The following is a 21,964-nucleotide window of genomic DNA, read 5'->3' as shown; positions in this document are numbered from 1 at the left end:
AGGCAGCCACTGATATCCTTTATATGATAATCAGATCAGTTTGTACTTTCTCAAATATCACACAGATTGAACCAAACAATGCCTATTCTTTTGGGGGGTGGGTTGCGTTGGTTTCTTTCACTTACCGTACTTATTTTGAGATTTATCAGGTTGTTGAATGGCTGGGTTGTTCTTTTCTTTTGATTGCTGAGTAGTGCTCCGTTGTATGGATGTACCAATCTCTTCATCCATTCACATGTTGATGGACATTTAAGCTATTTCCCTCCACATGCTTTTTAAATGACTAAATTTGAGGAGAAGCGTAATACACAGAATATACTAAATATACTATAGATTTCTAAGAAAACTAATTTTTTCTTTAAGAGAATTTATAGGCTCTTCAAAGTCAAAGTGCTTATGCAGAAAGCAGCAGAGCAGTCACGCAGTGTTTCCCTCTGTGAATTCCATTTCCTATCCACTTTTTCCTGAAAGGATAACTCTGTTCTCCCCTGCCATTTTGTGTATGTCTAACTCACCAAATAGGCTTATGGCGTAAGTGATCAACCCCACAATATCAAACCAGAAATTCCTTTATCTATAACCAATGAGAATATTCAGTGGCAGAAAGTGAAGCCAACCCAGTTCCAGACAACTGTGTAAGATTTATGCAAAAGAACTCATCAGAAAGATCTGTTTTAAACTTGGGAAGTAAAATTGCATAGACAGCACCATGTTATTTTTTTGACAAACATTAACTAACTGCATAAAAATAGTCTTGGGAGAAAAACATTTTTAATTCCATTTGATAAATGAAAAACATGGGAGAAATAGTGACTCTAGGTTCAAGTTCATGTATATCAAGTACCAGTGATTACAGGGCAGCTATTTATGTCCTAAGAATACATGGTGAATAAACTTGATTTGTTTATTTCAGAGATTTTTCAGTCTAAAGATTATAACCATAGATTAGGTATAACTAATATAATTCTGATCAGTAAACGTTTTGTAGAAGAAGTGAGGTATTTTTAGTACAGGGGAAAATTTTATTGATTCTTCTTAGATAAACAAAGATTCTAAAGTTAATTTGATGTGAACCTCAAAGGACATAGACAATTTTTCTGGCTAGTGACAGAGAGATAGAATTAGAAGAACATTTATAGGTAAGATGAGGGAGGTATAATGAGGCACCTGGTATGGCCGAGACCAAGCTGCAATTCTGCAGGTTGGGGCTGGGTGGGAAAGTAGATTGAGAGACTTTCTTTTTTTTTTATTATTAATTTTATTGAGACTTTCTAACATCGCACTTTTTGCTGGAGGCAATGAGGACTCCTTGAAGGCTTGGTTTTGTTTCAAAACAGAGGAGTGACACAAATTAGCTATAAATCCCATGGAAGTCGGAGCAGCCTGACATAGGTTAACTGAATGAGGTTTAAGATGGGTTCGCTTGAGAGAATAATTAAAAGGATAATAGAAAATGAGGTTGAGTATAGTATTTGATACACTAGGACAGACAAATGGTAATCAATTTTAAAGCATTGTTTTGAACTAGATGTATATAATAGGACATAAAATTCAAAAGGGACACAGAAAAACAGTAAAAATCAAAAGGAAATCTCTTGTCACTTTTTCCAGTTCCTTGGAGCAACCACGATTCCTAATTTCTTTGTATTATTTCAGTTATCCCAAGTATTTAAAAAGTCTATGCAAGTAGTTTCCTTTGTTCCTTCTATTTATGTTAGCAATAATTCAAACTTGGTAAATGTAACACTATTTAATCCTTTTTAATGGCTGTACAATCTTCCCTTTATAAATATGGAATAATTTATTTAATCAATCTTTTATGCTGGAAATTTATGTTGCTTATAGTCTTTTGTCTATTATGAATGTTGCTTCATTCATTATTTTAGAAATTTGTCATCTTGTGTAGTGTTGTCTTAGACTTCCTCACTGAGAAATTTCTAGTTAGTAGATTATTCACTTTTAAATGTCTTGGGTATCATCAAAGTTTTGATAAAGATTGTTCAAGTTTATACTCAACAATTTGTGAAAATGCATATTGTGCATATTCTTGCTATCATAGTATATTATGACATTTGTTAAACTTCATCCCTATTATAGTTACAAACATCTTATTCTGGTGTAGTGTGCATTTCTTGTATTTAAGGCAAAGTATGAATATATATATATATATATATTAGGAATTATTGGTATTTCCTTTTTGAGCTTTCTCTTACTTCTATTGGGTTGTTGGTCTTTTGCTTCCAGATGTACAGAAGTGTTTTTAAATATTAAGGGACTTATTCCTTTGTCTGTAATGTGCATAAAAATACTTTTAAAGGAAACTCTATTAGGGTTTCTAGTCCAAAAGAACAGACAGATGAACAGTTTGAGGAATTGAGGGTGAGTTAGACAGCAGTGGCTCTCAGCCTTGACAAAGGCATATTTGGATTCCAAGCCTGGAAAGATCTGCGCTAGCGAGTGTGCTTACTTAGACAACAAGGACAAGCTGAAGATCAAAGAGGCTGCAGTTGAGTAGTGGATAAAGACATTTGAACAGTGTGAGAGGTATGACAAACTGTGGGTCAGGGTCAGGTGACAGAAAGTGGGAAGAGAGAGGGAGGGGCATATTAGAAAGACACAGCAACAGGACTCCTGAGTCTCACTCTTGGTCAGCCAGAAGTCTTATGCCCACCGTCAATTTCCTCAGCCCTGGTCTCCCACAAGGCTGCTAAGGCCTACGGTTCTATATCTGACAGAAGTCTGGACTTGAATATAGCAAAGATCATGGAATTTCTGAGAGCTCCTTGGGAAGGGAGTGGGAGGCCCCGCAGTTACCCTGGGGCATGTGAAATCAGGTAGTAATAAAAAGGCAGTGTCATGAATGCAGCAAATACTGGGGGAATGTGCAGAAACTGGAGCAGTTCTTCTTTTACACAACTGCTGAAATTAGGGGACTGTAGTTTTAAAAAGGCATTAAATTATATTTACTAGAAAAAAAAGTCAAATGCTATAAAAGAGCATAAATTAAAAGTGAAAGCCTTACCCTCCCATGGGTAACTAGTGTAAACAGTTTGTTCTATGTCTCTTTGAAGCTTTTTATGTAAAATGCATGTGTTTTAAGGATTTTTAAATTCCATATTATACATACTGTTTATTGACTTACTGTTTTTATCTAAAAATATCTTAGATATCCTTACATCAATATGTGAAAATCTGCACATTTTAGCAGCTCCTTAATATTTTATTGTGTAGATGTACTGGTTTACTTAATTCATTCCCATGTTGATGGACATTTAAGCTGCCTACTTATTTATGCCTTTTTTCTTATGTTTTTTCTTTATGAACATTCAGATTATTTTAATACTAAACGAGAGTATCTTTCTAGTTCCATTACAGTCTGCCACTAGCAGCAATTCAGGGACTCTGTGTAATGAGAGTCTGTCACACTTGAAGGGCAGCTTTCACCCTGGGTCTTAAGGGATGAGTGGGATTCCTGTTTACCCTTGGAGCTTTGAGTCCCTGATTATAGGTAAAAAGGAATTTGAATCTGTTCATTTTAGAATTAGTGCCTGCAATTTGAGGGAGCTGCCACCAGGTGGCACGTGAATACCGAAATAAAAACTCCTGGTGTCTGGATTTGAGCAGTTTGCCTGATTATCTTACTACTCTAAGCAGTACTTATGAAAACAGATTGGATGCGACCAATAATGTGTCTAGATAGCAAGATTTTCAGCAATGTATTTGCACATATTTTCATGTGTAGTTAGATCTTGTATTATATTTCAGATTAAACGATTTCCATTTGCAACATAAGAAAAATCATATAATTCTTGCAGAATTTTTAACCATCCAAGAACATTTCCCCAAATACTTCTGTTTTTCCTTTGCTTGCTCTCCTCACTCCTGCTCCTCCTCTGCTTTGCTTTTCAGTGCTTGAAGTTACGAGACACCAGGGTTTTCTTTCTCCCACTTCCCTGCATTCCCCTCTTCTGCCTACCTTTCTCTGTTGAGGTGATAGGCAGCTGAGGCCTGGGCAAGCTGAGCATCACAGAATCAGCAGCCACTATGGACCAGCTGCCTTGCTCAGCTAACGGACACAGCCAGACTTCAAAATCCAGAGCTTCGGAGTTTGCTCACCTGCCTGCCGCCACCCTCACCCTCCATAAGAGAGCTGGTGGCCTCACAGGGACTTTGAAGCTCCGTTGGCTCAGCCCCCTCCATTCTCATCAGCTAAGGGAAGTAGCTAGGAGTTTAGTAGAGAACAGCAACTGTACTTCCATTGGGAAATTGAAATACTCAACTCCCAGCCTGAGTTATTTGCTTTGATGGAGGGAGGAGATAGAAGAGTCTTTGGGAATTGATAACATGTAGGCATTTTGAGGTTGATGTGACGAGAGGAGGCTAAGGTGGAGGGAATGGGAGAGTGGGTGTGGTAGGAGGCTCTTGGGCCTGTGAGAATCCAGGGCCACATTCCCTTGCTCGAGTGACTAATTTTGTGCATCTAAGAGACAAATAATGTTGTCTTCCTTTTTAGTTATAAAGGATCCTGCTCTGATTAAAGTACCTGGGATGTGTACTTTCTGCCTGACTCAATTTAAAGACACTTGGGCTCTAATACCCGGCAGTTCTCATTTTTTTGAAAATTGTTGATGTTCAGACATTTTACTGAGCCATAACTCTCTTTTTAATAATAATAATTCTTTTAAAAATGAGAATACCAGTGAAATGCTACTTTTATTAAGCACTTTCTATTCAGGGCAATGGCTTGCTAAGCACTGAAGAAAGAGTTTGCAGGTTGGTCTTGCACTTTGGGGTTTGTGCACTGGCCAGAGACATTGCGTATTAATAGGAGAGTTGTGTCAGCTGAGGTAGTGACCTATCTTTTACCCCATGTAGCCTCTCTGTAGTTCTTTCTTATTCACTATGTAATGTGGGATTTTGGGATCTTGAAGCAATTTATTAGGTAAAAATAACAAAAGTTTCAGATCTTTATGTTAGCCAGAAAAATAGCTGTTATAGCTACCTAGGATTGTTGTGATGATCAAATAAATTGTTGTATATGAGGAGTTTTTTTCTTGAACAGTTGTTGTCTCACTTATTAGGTGTCTTGCGTCACTGAGAGCATATCGTGTGAGAAGTTCAGGGGTTGTTAGAGAAGTTGAAACTCTCCCCGTCCACCTCTCAACTGCTTTCTTGTGGCTGTCACTGCTTGAGGAACAGTGTGTGTCCCTTTGGTGTCTCCTCCAACATTTAGGCTTGTGGGTTTACAATAGTAGAAGTTATGTGTTAAATGAATGAGTATTTTTAAAAGCAAAGTTACAACCATTTCAGGCAGCACATTGTAATTCATGTTATAAATCATCAAACAATCACCGATGATGCCTGCAAATTAAATTATTTTCTCTACAATTTACAAGCCAAAGTAAACTCTGAACACCAGGCTTTCTGGGTATCACCTGGTATACCTGTCACAAGAAAAATGCTTACACATAGAAAAATGTAAGATTTTTTTTGTTTGTTTGTTGGGTAGATGTAATTTATCTCCTTTTGGGGAAAAAAACCCATAGACAATACAAATGATGACTAAGATATCAAGAGGGTTAAAACAATTCTACAGGTTAATGTTACTGTTTCAAAATATGAAGACTACATGACTAGACAGGATGTTAATGACTTGACATTACAAAATTTATTAAATTTATTTTTAAAGTGATTTGGTTCTCCCTCTCAAATGCATAAAGCATGTGGGAGTTGGAGTCGTTCTGCCCCAGGCTGCCAAACAAATTTTTAATGGAACTGGAGTCCTTCAGGGATTGTCCTAAATCCACATAATATTCTTAAATCCTGATGTTTGCAGAGGGACCTGTATATTAGCAGATGTACGTGTGAATAATATACTTATATCCATCCATCACCCTGGTGACTCTGCATCTGGAGGGGCTGCTGCACATCAATTATTCCACCCCAGGGGGCAGAGAGATATTTGGGCCAGCACTGACCTCCTTTTCAATCAAGGTCTCTGAGCAGTATGTTCTGGAAGTCAAATGTTCCCTTTAGACAGAACTTCTGTTTTAGATTCCATTTGGCCTAATGTGGCCATGCTGAGAAGTCAATGTGATTACCTGTGTCAGGTACGGCGGCGGCATCCAGAGGAGCAAATGAAAATTTCATCACTCAGAGCCAGTGTCAACACTAGGGATCTCTCCCATCTATCTAATTCTTGCATAAGCTATTAGCCAGTCTATTAGAAAAGAATGTCAACCTTGGTAGGATGCATCTACTTTTCATAAAGAAATGCAACTGTTTGTAATACATTTTAAATTGCCCAAAGAGCTAACTTCACTTTCAAATTCTTGGAATAATTTTTATCATCTGGCTTTTCAGAAAAAATGTTCTTTCCAGAATAATAAGGATTTTTGTCTTTATGTCTTAGTATGATTATTATCACATTGTCTCTCCTTTTTTAAAGGCAAGCAAAAGTTTTGTAATGCTTGTCTTTTTGACAGAAAAATCTAGAACTTCTTTATCAAATATAGAGTTTATTTTAATTTTTTCTTCTCATATTATACCTGGAGGTATGTTATACATTGTCATAACTGATAAATCAATGACAAATGTAGCCACTTCATTTTCTTGGGAAATATACAATTGTGATAGTGGCTGACCATTTATTTAATTATGTGGTAAGTACCATATGATGAGAGGGTAAAGTTAAATTGATGATTTAGGCTATCTCAGCCAGGGTACAGTTTACATGGCAATTACGCTGGGATCATCAAAGTGTAATTGGCAAGTAATTTTGTCAGCGAAGGAACATGACAGTTCATTTACATGGTGTTCACTGAGTAAAATTTGGTGACATTTATCAACCACTTACAAGTAAAGAGTAATTGCATGAATAGCTCCCAATATGCTATAGGCTGTTTGAGATCTTCCTGGAAGGTTTTTGGTACAAATTCCTTTGTACTTGTTACCCTGAACATTTGTTAGTGGTGTGCTATATGCCAGGCACTGTCCAGGCGCTGAAGATAGAAAACGGAGTGAAAATACAATTCTACATTCCACAAACAATGCGTTGTAAGTGGATACATCTATCAACAATTTTAACACAACATAGTAGGTAGGGGTTTGAGCTTGGCAGAGGTGCGAGGGATGTCAAGAAAGGAAAATTGGTAGAGGGAAAGATGGCCAGGGAAATCTTGGGAGGGGAGAGAGGATGCCATGTGACTTGGACTTTATTAGATGGGCCAGGATTTGCTAGGGGAAAGGCTTACCAGCAGAGGTGCAGCAAGGGCACAAGTTTTGAGGAACAAATCAGCTCGTGAGATCGAAATTTAAGCACTTCGGATACATCTCAAGGCAAGTATGGGACCTGGAAAACTGATTTTATCAGGGTTTCGGATAGCCCTGTGGAGCACACGAGGAGCCTGGAGTTCTTGTTCTGTAGTCTTGGCAAAGCATTAAGAGAATCTTGAGAAGACGAGGATGTTAGCGCTGTTTAGAAACAGATCATCATTGTGCTGCGACTGTATGCCAGACTTTGTTCTACATGCATCAAGCATTTTGTCTTCAGAACAACCTCATGAAGAAGGCACTGACATTCTTTCTTTTTCACACATAAGCGATTCATTACAAAGAAGTTGGCCAAGGTTATACAATAAGTGGTTTATAAGCCAGAATTTGAACTCAGTTCCGTCCAGCCCTAGAGCTCTTGCTTATCACCAGCACCTTCCCACTCCCTGTCCTAGCTGGCTTCACACAGTTGACTGCTGGCTCTGTTTATCTACCACCCCCACACACATACTGTATTTAGCAGAATGTAGGTTGTGTGAGGGTAGGAAACATGTTCATTTGTGGATAGTTATATCCAGTGGGCCCCAGATACTGCCTGCATTGTAACAGGCACACAAATAAGGGATGTAAGGGATAAGTGTAGTTTTGAGAAAGACCATGTAGCAGGCAGCCTAACAAGGGGTAATGGTGAAGGCATGTGGATAGGGTACTGTTAGGCAGTGTGCAGAGGTAAGGATAGAGCAATGCATTGGCAGCCTTGGTGATTGATTGGCCATGCGAGTCTTGTTGCCATATTCTTGTAGTCCTTCTGATTTCCAACCCATACACTGGAGAGAACGTTTGGCAAAAGAATAGGAAGGAGGGAGCTCATCCAACTCCTCACAAAACCCTTAAATTCCTGAGAGGAAATGTTGTGGATGAAAAGTTAGAAGAGACTTCCCTGGAGACAGTTAAAAATAGAAGGGACACATCTGTCTGAGAAGGTTGAGAGACAACGCTGCCCCTGGGGTAGATGAGTGGTTGGATAGCCTTTGGGATTCTTCCCTTTGAAAATGCTCTGATTTTAAAATAAATAAAAATTCTCTCAAGTTGCCTATGCAAAACTTCCTGGATTAAAAAAGACTAAAAAACAATACTAGACTGGAAAATGTTGAGTCCAAATGCCTGACTGGTAAAGGAGCAGAAGCCCAGAAGGTTAAAATGACATGTTCTGTGGCACACATTCGAGAAAAGGAAGACCCATGTCACCGATGTAGTCTGGGCCTGCTCTTCCCTGTCCCATGTCTGAGACAGCAGCATTTATGTTTTGGATGTCCTCTATGAGCGGACCTGTATTAACAGAGACACAAAAGCAAATGAGATTTGGTACAGTGTACACAGGGAATTTAGATGGCCTCAACTATAAGGGACATTGGTAAAGGGACGTTGTTTTAAAGTACCATCTACTACTGAGGACACTTGAAAATAGAGAAAATGAATTTAAAAATTCATGGTGTGAGTTTTAAGCCTCATTTTTTGCCGTATGGTGCATCAGTACTTTGCAGTTTCTAATTCTCACAAAGACCTAGGAGTTATAGAGTATTGTATGTATTCTGTTGTATGTTTCAGAAAACTAAAGCGCTTAAAACTTGCTCCGTAAGATCAGACTATGGTGACTGCAAGTCATATATTTTACAAATGATGTTAATGGTCTACGTGTTGATTTTTCTAGATACATACATCGTTTATATAGGTGTGATTTTATTATTTTTTTATGTATTTAGTACAGGGTCTATAGGGTCTTGCTGCACAGATCAGACTCTCAGTGATCCTCCTGTTTTTAGCCTCCCAAACGCTGGGATTACAGGTGCATGCCACCATGCCCAGTCTCAATTGCCAGCTCAGTGTGCCCCAGGGGCGGGGTGGTAGGGCAAACCAGGGATGGAACCCCGGCTGCCGTGCCCTGCCTAAGCAGGTGCTTTAATCCACTGAGCTATGTGGCTGGCCCTGAGATTTTATTATTGATACAATTTAAATCTTCATTATTTTGCTTGTATCACCTTCTACATATTTGCCATGTGGTTGCCTTGGGCTTCTTTTGATGGCTATATAGTGTCTTATCAAAGTTTTGGATCATTTTTCAATATAGAAATTTTCAATTCATACTATATGTGGCATTTGGGTGATGTATTTTATATTTCACGACCAGTACACCTGACTGTCTTTTATGGAGGGCTTTGTGGAGGGGAAAAGAGACTGTCAGGCTTTGCTCAGATGTTCAGGGCCTTCTTCCCCACCAGGATCCCCTCTGGGGATGTAGAAGCATGCTGGGAACAGCTCAGAGCAGGGGCCCTAACAGAGATGGCCTGAGGCAGGTAGCAGGTGACTTTTCAAGCCTGGGCTTTTCTGACTGAAGACACATTCTCTCTCCTGCCCTTGTGAAAAGGCACCTTTTCATTTTCTTAGGGTAGGAAAATCTTTTGTGTGAAGAAAAAGTGTCATCAAGTGTCTTACTCATCAGCATATATACCATCTCTTTAAAATGACAGTGGGAGTAAAAGTTCATCAGTTCAATATGTCTTTCACATTTGGAGACTCCTGACTAATAACCTCTGGTATTTATCATCAGAGCAGCCAAAGAACTAAACTCTGGCACATGGTGCTCTCACGCACTGAGAAAAACTTAAAAAGGCAGAAGATTTTCTCCATTTTTTCTCCTTCCATTCATTTAGAAGTAAAAGCATATCTTTTTTTGATTAAAAAAAAATCTGAGCATGCAGAAACATCTGGCCTATATTACCTTCTAAATGGTCTCCTTGTCTCCACTCTGCCCTTTTAAAATCAACTCTATATGTAACATCCAGAAAGATCTTTCTAGATCTCAGATCTGCACAAGCCACTCTCATATCACTGGTGTATGTTTTCATGATTTGTTCATGATTCTTGAGGTCAAGTCCTGTGTCGCCGCTATTGCTGTCTCCCCTGCTTTCCCAGTCCTAACCCCACCGGGTAGCTTGTTCCTCCCTGCCTCATGGTGGAAGGGCATTTCCAAACTCATGGACAAATCAGCTCATTCTTCACAAGCTCCCTGGCAGGCTTTGCTGAGCCTTATATGAGCATGAGTCCTTCCTGCCTCTATCCAGCTTTAATCATGCTGCTCTGAATGTAGTCAGCAGCCTTAGTTTTGCTTGGCTGACATAATGCTTTTGTTACAAAACTTGAATCTCATCAGATAAGGCATATTACTATTCAGTTCTCTTAAGTGTGCACCACTCTATATTATACACTAAATCCTAATTATTTATTCTGTGCTTGGTGTTACAAAACTGCTTATGCTTATCTCTTTTACCTAAAAGACTAGACTATAAGCTGCTTGAAGACCCGGGTTTTGCATTATCAACTTTTATATCTGTAGTCATGGCAGAGATTACTCAATAAATATTTATTATATGAACTTCTGCCTCTAAAAAGTAAAATTAGATTAGGAAAAACCCAGTAGCTTTTTTTATCTTCTCTGATTGCTCACAAACATCACAAGTGACACAATGGACCTGGTAGATGGTAAAAGTGTTCCACAGGGTAATTTCATAGGTCTGTGTTCATAATATGATACTAAGACAAGACTCACTGGGATTCAAATTTTAGATGTGGTTATTCCCAACCTTTTTTATACTGGAGATCCACACATTCTTAATGTTCCTTCATAAGTCAGCATTATTTTTCTTTTCTAATTGTTTTGTTTCCATGAAGGCATGGATTTCCTGGGTTTCATTTCACGTCCATGTGATCTTGACACTGCCGTCAAATGGGCTATTCAGAAATATGAGTGGTGTAGGATTAGACTATTGCCTTATGTGTTTTGTAAGGCCTTACATGACCAAAGTGTAATCAGTAGGGTAGGCATACCTGAATTCAGGGATTGCCAAGAAATAATGCAACCAGTTTTGTACAATTGGTTAGCTTCTCTGTATCAGTTTTTGGATATACAGTATTTGTTTAATCATTGAACTTTTAAAAATTTCGCCATTTCTTTTCTTCTAGTCATTCAGTTTCGCATGCTTTGGAGACACTAAAAAAGATTTTCTCAGTCCCCTATGACCGAGATCACTCATATTTATTAGAATTTCATATAATCAGTGACATAGGACCATGCACCTCCTGTAGCAATGTTCTTACCATAAATTTGGTCTCCAGAAAATGCCCCTTATTCTCGTGGAATGGTGTGGATGGTGCAGAGGAACTGTATACCATGAGGCATTGCTGTGGAAAAGTGCAAATAGCACAAGAATAGATGTGTCCAAATATCAAGTTTAAGAAGAGAAAAGAAAATCATTTCATCTGAGCTTCTTCAGGGGGAAATGGGGAGAGGTTATTATAGACTCTTTAGCAGCCAGAAATTTCATTGACAGTTTTGTTAATGCGTCTGCTTGGAAGCCTTCTCAGAGGCCTATTGTGAATTCCTAAGTTGATATTATTAATGGTTAATGGGTGCACCTGAAAATCAAGCAATATTGTGCCATTTAGGTAATAGTTATGTTAAATGGCTCTTTTTGATAGCATCATGCTTATCAGATTATCTTTTTTCTAATAATGAATACCTCATCTTTTCCAATTTCCTAGTCAAATGCTTCCACATCATTTTGAAGTAGAGCCGGATCCAGCTGCATCTATTCTATACTTTTGGCTCCAATTACATCAATTATTCAACTTACTTACAGGTTCTTAGGGTTTTTTTCCCCCTCTGAAATATTGCCTGGTGCACCTGTAGCTTATGATCACCAACCATTCAACTCAAGTCTGTTGTAAGTAAACAGTAAATCAAAGGGAGTGCTAAGCTAACTTTATAGTTGTGAAGATGTTTCTAGGATAGGCTTCTCCCCAAATGCTGGTGCTCTTGTGTTGATCTTAGGTGTTTTTGTTTTTCCTGTTTCTTTTCCACCAAGCACAAATGTACCTCATTCTGCTAAGTATTAAGTATTTTTATGGTAGTGACAAAACATAAATGCAACCATGTTTTGATTAAAAAATTAACTTTCCATATATACAATATTATTTTGGTTGACCAGAAACTTCAGGCTTCCCATACATTGCCATATTTTACTTTATTCAACCAAATATCTATAGTAGAAAGAACAATACAGGAAATGGTGAACAACCCATAGGGAAATCTAAAATTGTTACCTTCTGTCATATTGGACTGAAATGTTATTATAATTAAAGACAAAATCAGCTGAAGAGATTCATAATATAAACTTTTTTATTCAAAATTCTTTTTCTTATATTTTAGGGAAGGGTCTACAGGGTGTTCAGGGTCTCACTACTAGATTAGACTCATAGTGATCCACCTGTTTACAGCCTCCCAAGAGCTGGGATTACAAGCATGCGCCACCACACCCAGTCTCAATTGCCATCTCAGTGTGCCACAGGGGCGGGGCTAGCACAGCAGTCCCAGGGATTGAACCCTCTGTCCCTGTGCCTGCTTGCAGGTGCTTTAATCTGCTGAGCTAGTTGGCCAGCCATTATCCAAAACTCTTATCTTTTTACTTCAAGCCCTAATCTGCATGTTCCTCTCATCTTCATTTCCAAGTTAGTTTGATCATTCTGTTTCTATCTTCACTTTTTTAATAAGTTAATTTTTTTCCATTCAAGAGAATTAAACCATTTATTGATTACACATGATAATGGATGATACATAGCTTTAATCCCATCTATCATTGTATCTGGTACCATTATTCAATTTAGATATATAGGATGTGCCAACAATCATTTTTATAACCAAGTAGCTGACTGCTTGGGTGACCTTTTCATTGGTCAAATTCAGAGGTCACAACAGTAACTGTTAGTTCAACTACACCAAGGTTTCTGAAGACAATGACTTCTTTAACCAAGCAATTGTAAAGAAATTTTAAATGGAACCTGGCATCACCCTGAAGGATTTCTGACTTGACACTGTTGGGGATGTTAACCAAGATAGCTTCAGAGTAGACTGACTTTACACAGCACATTTTAAAAAAAGACACATTTATTCAGCATCATGATCAGACTATTGCATTTAGCAATCAACAGCATGGGTACAAAAAAAGTTCTACGTTAAAAAACCCTTTGTTGGAATGCTTTATACTTTCCATAGAACAGAAACTAAAATAACCTGTTATACAATTAGTCACAAATACAGTCCTTGAGTTTTTGCCCATACACATGAGTGTTGTCTAAAACATGTCTTCTTTGTAGCAGCTAGGCCCTGCCACCACTGTTTGGCTGAGGTCACAAATCTGTTGTAACCTGTAGCTTCCCTGTCACTTCTCTGGCATTTCTCTTGTGCTAAGCTTTGCTTCCTGGAGATGTTTACAACCTTTTGTCACTGCCATAGCTACTGCTGATGCTGGAGCCACCATAGCTACCTTGATTTCATGGTTTGGTAAAATACTGGCCTCCACCACCATAGGGCCCAGAGCTTCTGCCTCCAAAGTTTCCTCCCTTCATGGGTCCAAAATTTGAAGACTGACTGTTGTAATTGCCAAATTCATTATAGCTTCCTCCACTTCATAATTACTTCCATCATTAATGAATCCATTGTAGCCATCTCCTCTGCCACAGTATCCACCCCCACTATGGCTGCCACCAAAGCCACCTTGACTACTAAAGTTTTCTCTATGACTGAAACTGTCATTGCCACCAAAACCACCTCCACGACCACCACTAAAATTTCCAGAACCACTTCGAGCTCTTTGGCTAGATGAAGCACTAGCCAACTCTTGTTTTGGCAGGGCTTTCCTCACTTCACAGTTGTGGCCATTCACAGTGTGGTATTTTTGAATGACAATCTTACAGAATTATGGTCATCAGAGGTTACAAAAGCAAAGCCCTCTTTTTTCCACTGTCTTGGTCAGGTCATAATTTCAATCACTTCGATTTTTCCATATTGTTCAAAATAATCTCATAGATGATGTTCTTCAATATCTTCTTTAATGCCACCACCAAAGATCTTCACTGTTAGTGGGCACCTGGTCTTTGAGAATCTTCTCTTGAGACAGCTCTCTTTGGTTCCACAACTCATCTGTCCACGTTGTGTGGCCTTGCATTCATGGCTGCATCCATCTTCTCCAAAGTGGCATAAGTGACAAACCCAAAGCCCCGGAACACTTGGTGTTTGGGTCTCTCATTACCACGCAGTCTGTGTTTCCCATTGCTTAAAATGGCTCCTCAGACTCTCATCAGTTGTTTCAAAGCTCAGCCCTCTGATGAAGAGCTTCTGCAGCTGTTTAGGCTCCGTGGGAGACTCTGACTTAGACATGATGGCAGTCAGAAGAGACTGATGGTGTTTCCTCTGTGGTGCCCACCATCTGAAAAGTTTATTTTATTTTGAAGAGTAAAAACAAAAGCAAAAACAAATAGCAGGAACAAAGTCAGAAACAGGGTAATATACAACAATACATATGTTACAGATTTTTGAAACAAGAACAGCAAATTAACAATGGTTAGTTTACGCAGGGACTGGGTTCAATCCTCAGCAGGCAGTGCCAGCCCCCCCTCCAGACCACATTGAGACAGGGACTGAGATTGAGTGTGGCATTGAGTGCCTGTAATCTCAGCACTTGGAAGGCTGAAAACAAGAGGATCACTATGAGTCTCATCTGTGTAGTGAAACCCTGTACACCCTGTACTGAATGCATTTTTTAAAAATGGTTGTTGTATTACCTATTTTTATCATCAAATCTGTTGCTCAGATTAACAGGTATAGTTAGGCAAGATGGTACCAATCATTGAATATTAACACTTGCTTTCAATAAACCTTTATTTTTTTCTTGTCTTTTTTACTTTTTAAATGATTTCTTCTCTTTAGGTCAGCCAAATAGTTCAGCGGATTAAAGCAGCTGCAAGCAGGCGCAGGGGTGGTGGTGGGGGGGGAGGTTTTAGAATGGGTGGGTGCAATCCTCGGACCTGCAGTGCCGGCCCTGCCCCAGGGGTGTGCTGAGAGGGCAATTGAGACTGGGCGTGGTGGCGCATGCCTGTAATCCCAGCTCTTTGGAGGCTGGAAACAGGTGGATCAGTATGAGTTTGATCTAGTAGTGAAACCCTGAACACCCTGTAGACCCTTCCCTAAAATACAAATAAATAAATAAATAAATAAATAAATAAAATGAATAGATAAAATAAAATTAAGACAAAATAAAAATAAAAGATTTCTTCTCTTTATAATGAAAAGGAGATCTCAAACTCATCATAGGGCACACAACATAGCTCAGGTTGCACCTTATTCTCCCAATCATGTGTACAGTTGCCCTTTGGTGCCAGTGCCCAACCTTCATAATAGCCTGAGTCAGTGTACAGAACAGGCATTAATCTGTGATTTCTAAGTGAATGAATGAATGCCTACTTGATTTCACAATTTCTTTAATCCAATTTACATTCCACCTGTGACTCATTTGGAACTTCTATAGAATGTTTAATAAGAGCAAAACATATAGAATATTTTGGAGTTTTAGCATGGAGAAGCCAAAGTTTGGCACACAGTGTTTTAAAAATCTATATTTATTCCAGTCATTCAAGTCAAAGACTGAGTTTTCATCCTGAATACTAACTATTCAACATGTTGCTTACTATGATTACTCTCCATTGGACGTTCTGTGGGTGAAATTCCTTGTAACATTCAAGATGGAAAAAGCCTTTGGAAAACCATCTGTGTTTCTTAAATAATAACTTCTCTTTTAGAGAGTGTTATTCATCAAGTTTAACAGATGTCAACTATGTTTGCAAGCATTTGTCAAATACCTTGTATGTGGCATGAGTTAGAGATATATGTGACACTGGTAATAATAAGTACAGTACTTACAATTTGGAAGCCAAAGGGAAATAAAGCAGTATACATTATGATGAATTCTCTAATGAAAGCATGTACAAGGGGCAGAAAAAGAAATAACTACAGAGGACATTAGGGAAGGCTTCCTTAAAGAGATAACTCTGGGTTAGGTTTCAACTGTAGTAATAATAGTTTTTGTCATCTGGGTAACTATCATAAGAGATAATGCCCTGATGTACTTGATATATTTATTTATAAAGCAATGACTTATTTTAAATAAGATTTTAAAAGTAAAAAATTGAAACAGAGTTGGCTCCATACAGTACCTAAATTCACCTCTATATTCTGTGGGTTGTGTGCTAACTGAGACAGCTGGATCAAACCTTCCTCTATGAATAGATTTATATATGCACACATAAGGGTAATATATTTTCTGTTGCCAATTTTTTATGGTTTCATAAATAGTTCTATCACTAACATTTCTATAAAAACGAAGAAAAGAGTTCATATGTGCTGGTAGGAATTCGGTGTGTTTTATAGAACACTGCTGCTCTTGATATAGCCTACGGGATGTGACTTTTCATAAAAACCTAATGAATTTCTAGATTTGTCAGCTGTTTCCAAACAGATGCATTCTGCTAATCTAATGGAAACATTCTGAGCCCAGATCCCAAATATCAATAGCTTTTAGTATTGCAAATTAGTTTGTCTATTGGGTAAATAGGGCTGTATGGTTCTTGATAAAAAGGAGCAAGTAATTTTGTGTGGATGTTTTCTACATACCTGCCTCACCAGGGTCTGGTTCTCATATTTCTCTTTGCAGAGTTTTAAGTTGAATGTTGATAGTCACTGTGCTCTCAAGGAAGCTGTGGAGGAAGAAGGACATCAACTTCTGGAGCTTATTGCATCTCACAAAGCAGGTAAATCCTCCTGAAATATTGCAAGTCTTTATGTCTCCAGACTATTAAGAATGAAGAGGCATTGCTGTAAATTACTGCATATATTCACTTCCTTATGTATTATTAATATTTACATTATCAGATTGACCTTCAAGATTTATAAATGTTTCATATACTGCACACAATGCTCTGATACTTATGAGATGAAATACTGCCTCCAAATGGTCTGTTCATTTTATTTTGGGCTTGCTGTTCGCCTGGGCTTCAATTGAATTCACATCCCCCAAAACTTCACACTGACATGCTTTCTGATGTAGGTGTTCTGGAAATAACATTAAGATAATGAACGACAGTTGTTCATGGAGTTATAATTCATATGTATTAGAGCACTTATAGATATCATTACAGATATAAGGTAGGAGACTAGAGATATCTGATTATTTCCCTGCCAATTTACACACATGAAGGTTTTGCATGTTCTTTGCTGATCTTTCCATTAGCAGAGTTTTTGGCTTCCAAACAATTCATATCCCAATATTAACGTATTTATAAAGAACAGATTATAAATAAAAGCGTTATCATTTGGTTATACGTATCCTGGTAGTAGAAGACCACATGACAAGATGAGTTATAGTTTGACTCTTCGAGCTTTCTGTATTTAAATAGGAAAATCGTAGCACTAATTGGTTGTGTTAAAAAACTGCTGTCTTAATGCTGGTCCGTTTCCTGTATTTTTCATTGAATTAACTTTATTTTTATATATCTTTCTGATTATTATAAAGTCTCTACACATACACACACAGGACCTTTTACTTAGAATTTGAAGGTACAGTTTTAATAAATTTTGTATACTTTGATTATTCTTCCACATGCACTTATTTTCAGTCAGCATACTCAGTCTATTTCCCTTCCACTCAGTGTGTATGTTTATCCTGTTACTGTGTCCTCATCTTGTGTCAGGAATTGCCAGTCTCTATTCTGAGTAACAAATGCTAGTATGGTAGGTGATGGCAAAAATCACTTACACTATGCATATTATCTGGAATAGTCACTTAATTTATAAATAATAAAACTAGCTAAAGGCGCAGTCGGGCCCACAACTTGTGCTTTCCCCTCCTCTTGGCGAAGGGCTGAAGGACATGCTGCAGATGATTGCGAGTCAATGGAAGGAGCTGCACAGGCAAATCAAACGGCAGCACAGCTGGATTCTCAGAGCTCTGGATACCATCAAAGCCGAGATACTGGCTACTGATGTGTCTGTGGAGGATGAGGAAGGGACTGGAAGCCCCAAGGTAAGTGGCTTGAAGTTTGCCTTACTTCCTCTTATTTCTGTCTTCTTTTGAACTAGGCACCACTGAAGTTTTCTTTCCACCCTAAGGCTTTTCATTTCTAGAGGGTAAACTTTATCTATCTATATATAAACAAAAGGAAATGGCTTGGCTTAAAACAATAAAGAAAAAATCCTACAACTTTCAAGATTTCTAGGAAGAAGTCTTTTCATGAAAAGTGGCATGGTAGGAGGGAGACCGTACTTTAGGGATGGGAGAAAGGGGGACATAAAACATTTAGTAAACAAAACATAAAGCATCTTTAACATGAATAATCAGAATGGTTTTAAATTGTTTTGTTGCAACTATAAATCACTATAATCAGTGCAATCACTCAGCTCTGACATCCATTAGCCGCTTGGTTACAGCAAATTAACAAAGAAGAGAGAAAGTGATTCATTATCTCATTCCTGTTAATGACTATCAGATGCATTGCCTAATTAGGGGATGGTCATTGTAGTGGGAAGAAGGTCATATGCTTTGCTACAAATCTTTTTGCTCTGAGTGTAAGTTCTCCATAATGGTGCATGCGTCGAATACAACAAGTATTTTAAAAATGAGTGTTGACATATTTTGATTTATCCATTTTAGATTTATAAAATAACCCATAAGGCATATACAACCAAACTTTAAATGAGATATCTATTAATGTAAAGTACTATTGTTCAAAAAGTAGTTTTGGATTTACAATGTGAAAAATAATTTTCTTAATTTGCTATTTTTATGTAGTGTTTTCCTTCTCTTTTTTGTACTGGAGATTGAACTCAAAATCTTCCAGCGACTTACATCCCCAGACCTGTTTTATTTTAATTTCTTAAAAAACTGAGACAGGATCTTACTAAGCTACTAAACACAACTCAGGCTGTGTTTAAACTTAGAATTTTCCTGGCCTATAATCCAGAGTGCTGGGATTATAGGTCTGTACTACCATGCCCAACAACTCCTTACTTTTGTGTCTATTCTTCTGTGAAAGTAAGTGCACAGAGCAGTCTTATAAGTCTTAGAATTGTGAGACATTTAAACTTGGTGACTGAGGAAACAGCTTTAGGAGTTCACATTTTCTATTCTTGGCATGGACAAAATGCGTAAATCATCAAGTCATATTTATTCGGCATCCATTGGAGTGGTACTGTGTAAATGTATACAGAGCAAGTTAAACAAGCACTTTTTTCCCCTCTTTGACTCAAATTATTAAATGCAGGCGAAGGAATAAATTAAGCCAGCCGTGCAATGTTGAGACCCATACAGCTAGTGAGAAGCTCAGGCAATTTACAGCTTTGGAACCTCGAACAACAGCAACCTTTAACTTATTTGTTGCAAGCAAGATGGAATGATGAGTTCAGTTCTACTTAAAGAAGATTCCAAGGAGTAGGTCACGTTTCAGGAAATGCTTCAAGGAAGGAAGGGAGAGGCCTGGGGCATGAACACATATTTTATGAGGCAATGTGATGAAAGGATCAAAGCCACAACTGGTAGAGTAAAACCAAGAGTGTACTCAGCTGAATCTTCAGGGCAGAGGTGGAGCTATTTTAAGAAAGCTTCAGGGAGGAGTTGATTGGCTTAAAGCTTTGGCTGGGGGAAGGTGGTGAACAGAAGAACACTAAATTATTTTATGTATTTAATGAACAGATACTGAATACTTACTCTTTACAAGCTAGTCTCTAATTGGGAGCATTCAACAGGCCATACACTTCTCTATGGCACTTCTGAATTCTTTATTATCTCATTTAATCATCACAATAAACATAGAAGTGCTCTCCTACTTTAGTACCAACTTCAGAAAGCTTCAAGCCTTGTACTATACTTGTCATATTTTGAGGAGAAAAAATGTTTTGAATTCCATTTGACAGGGCCAAATTGAAACAGACGTTTGTAAATGAGTTCCTTCCATAGGGAAGTATCTAGATAGAATGCAGAAGATAACTCAACCCAGAGAAGGAGAAAGTATTATCACAGAGGAAGAAATCCTGACATTTCTCAAAAATAGGGCAGGTATGGCCTTTCTCAGATCCTATATCCTTTTTGGAATTGCTTAGGAGGGGGTCCAAGAATCTGCATTCTGCATTCCAACATTTTCTAGAAAACTATTAAAATGGGGTCAAAGGCCCTTTCCTTCTTTTTTGGTGGTGCTAACCATATACAACATTGTAGCAGAACAGTCATATAACATTTTATTCTTTCTCTCTTGTTTTATCTTTTTTTAAACATTTACTTGAGAGAGAGTATCGCAGTAATTGATATGACATTAGAAGTAGTATACATTTAGAAGACCAGAATGACAGGCATACCAAGCATGGCCCTAGTATTACACATTGCTATCCTCAGTGCAGTTGCTTAGTTCACAGGAATCAACATATATTGTAACTCAGTGTTATCCCAATTTCTGTTCAAGGAGATTATGGGGTCACAGAGGAAAGTGATCAATGATGTAGAGTGTGCCTAAGGAGAATCACCTAGAGAGAAAATATTCTCTCAGGTTTTCACAGAGAGCAAACTGGTCAAGCAATGGCCATGACTCATCCACCTGGCTGACACTGACAAAGGTTCTACAATCTGAGGTACAGGATCTCAGGATAAATCCCGAGGGGATTTGACTGACCTTATCAGACCCAAAAGCTACAACTCTTGTTGCATAGGTCTTGCTTTATCTTGGTCTTAACCATCAAAAGAAAAGTATAAACACGAGGTATAAAAAGGAAAGCCATATTAATAGACTGAGCTGTAAAAGGCTCCAGTCAACAACTTCTGACATTGCCAGTCCTACGGATAACCCACTACTATTATGGACTACTGGACTATATTGGAATATTTTTCTGAATTCATGCACCTACGATGTTTGAATGGCAATGGAATACCCATCTCTGACAAAACTAAACAAAAAAGGGGGATATAAATGAAGGACCATTTTGTAGTGAAAAAATATATATCTGTATATACAAAATAGTTAGGATAGATATACAGCTACTTTCTCTTAGTTCAATGAGAAGATTTGTACTAAATGTTTAGACAAGATATCATGTGTGCATCTTGTACTATGAATAACTACTACAAAGACAACAATATGCAATGTATTAATTATTGTAACTGTCCTACTAACCTGTTTTGAAACTGTCTCATTATGCTATTTCTTTCTCAATAAAATTAATTAAAAAAGAAACAATGTTTCAGAAGAGATCTTTAGTAATTAGAAGAGACTTATACAGTCATAGATTTTAAATTATTTTTGAAGATTTTGAATCTCTACAATGAGAAAAAATTATTATAATCAGAAAAATAAAGAATGCATATAAAATATAAGAATTAGGGTCCAGTGAGATAGCTCAATGGTCTAAAGTGCCTGCTTAGGCAAATTTCGGCAAGCATGGGAACTGTGGTTTAATCCCTGGCACCACATGTCATGCCAGCCCTCCCCCCAGGGTGGGCTAAAATGGCCATAGAGGCCAGGCATAGTGGCACAAACCTGTAATCCCAGTGCTGGGGAAGCTGAAAGCAGGAGGATCAACACAAGTCTGAGCTGTGTAGTGAGAACCTGTAACAACCAAATACATTAAAAAATAAATCAATAAAATATAAGAAATTGACATTAAATGTAAAATATGTGACATTGAATTGAGGAGAGTTGAGATATGACTTTATTTAAATTTTTTTTTAATTTTATTTATTTATTTATTAGAGAGAGAGAGAGA

General features: G+C 37.9%; 1 protein-coding gene across 4 annotated transcripts in view; it reads left to right on the top strand.

The window, feature by feature from the left end:
• Nucleotides 1-21,964, top strand: part of Akap6 (A-kinase anchoring protein 6) — a 425,557-nt gene that overhangs the window by 135,508 nt on the left and 268,085 nt on the right. For all 4 annotated transcript variants that reach the window (XM_023721810.1, XM_004637098.2, XM_023721809.1 and 1 more), the window contains 2 exons: nt 16,875-16,971; nt 18,079-18,242. In XM_023721810.1, coding sequence (XP_023577578.1) covers nt 16,875-16,971; nt 18,079-18,242 — 261 coding nt within the window. The remainder of the gene's footprint in view (nt 1-16,874; nt 16,972-18,078; nt 18,243-21,964) is intronic.

Source organism: Octodon degus, unplaced genomic scaffold (assembly GCF_000260255.1).
Source record: "Octodon degus isolate 3935 unplaced genomic scaffold, OctDeg1.0 scaffold00086, whole genome shotgun sequence".
NCBI lineage: Eukaryota > Metazoa > Chordata > Mammalia > Rodentia > Octodontidae > Octodon > Octodon degus.
This window is presented reverse-complemented; position numbering and strand designations above follow the sequence as displayed.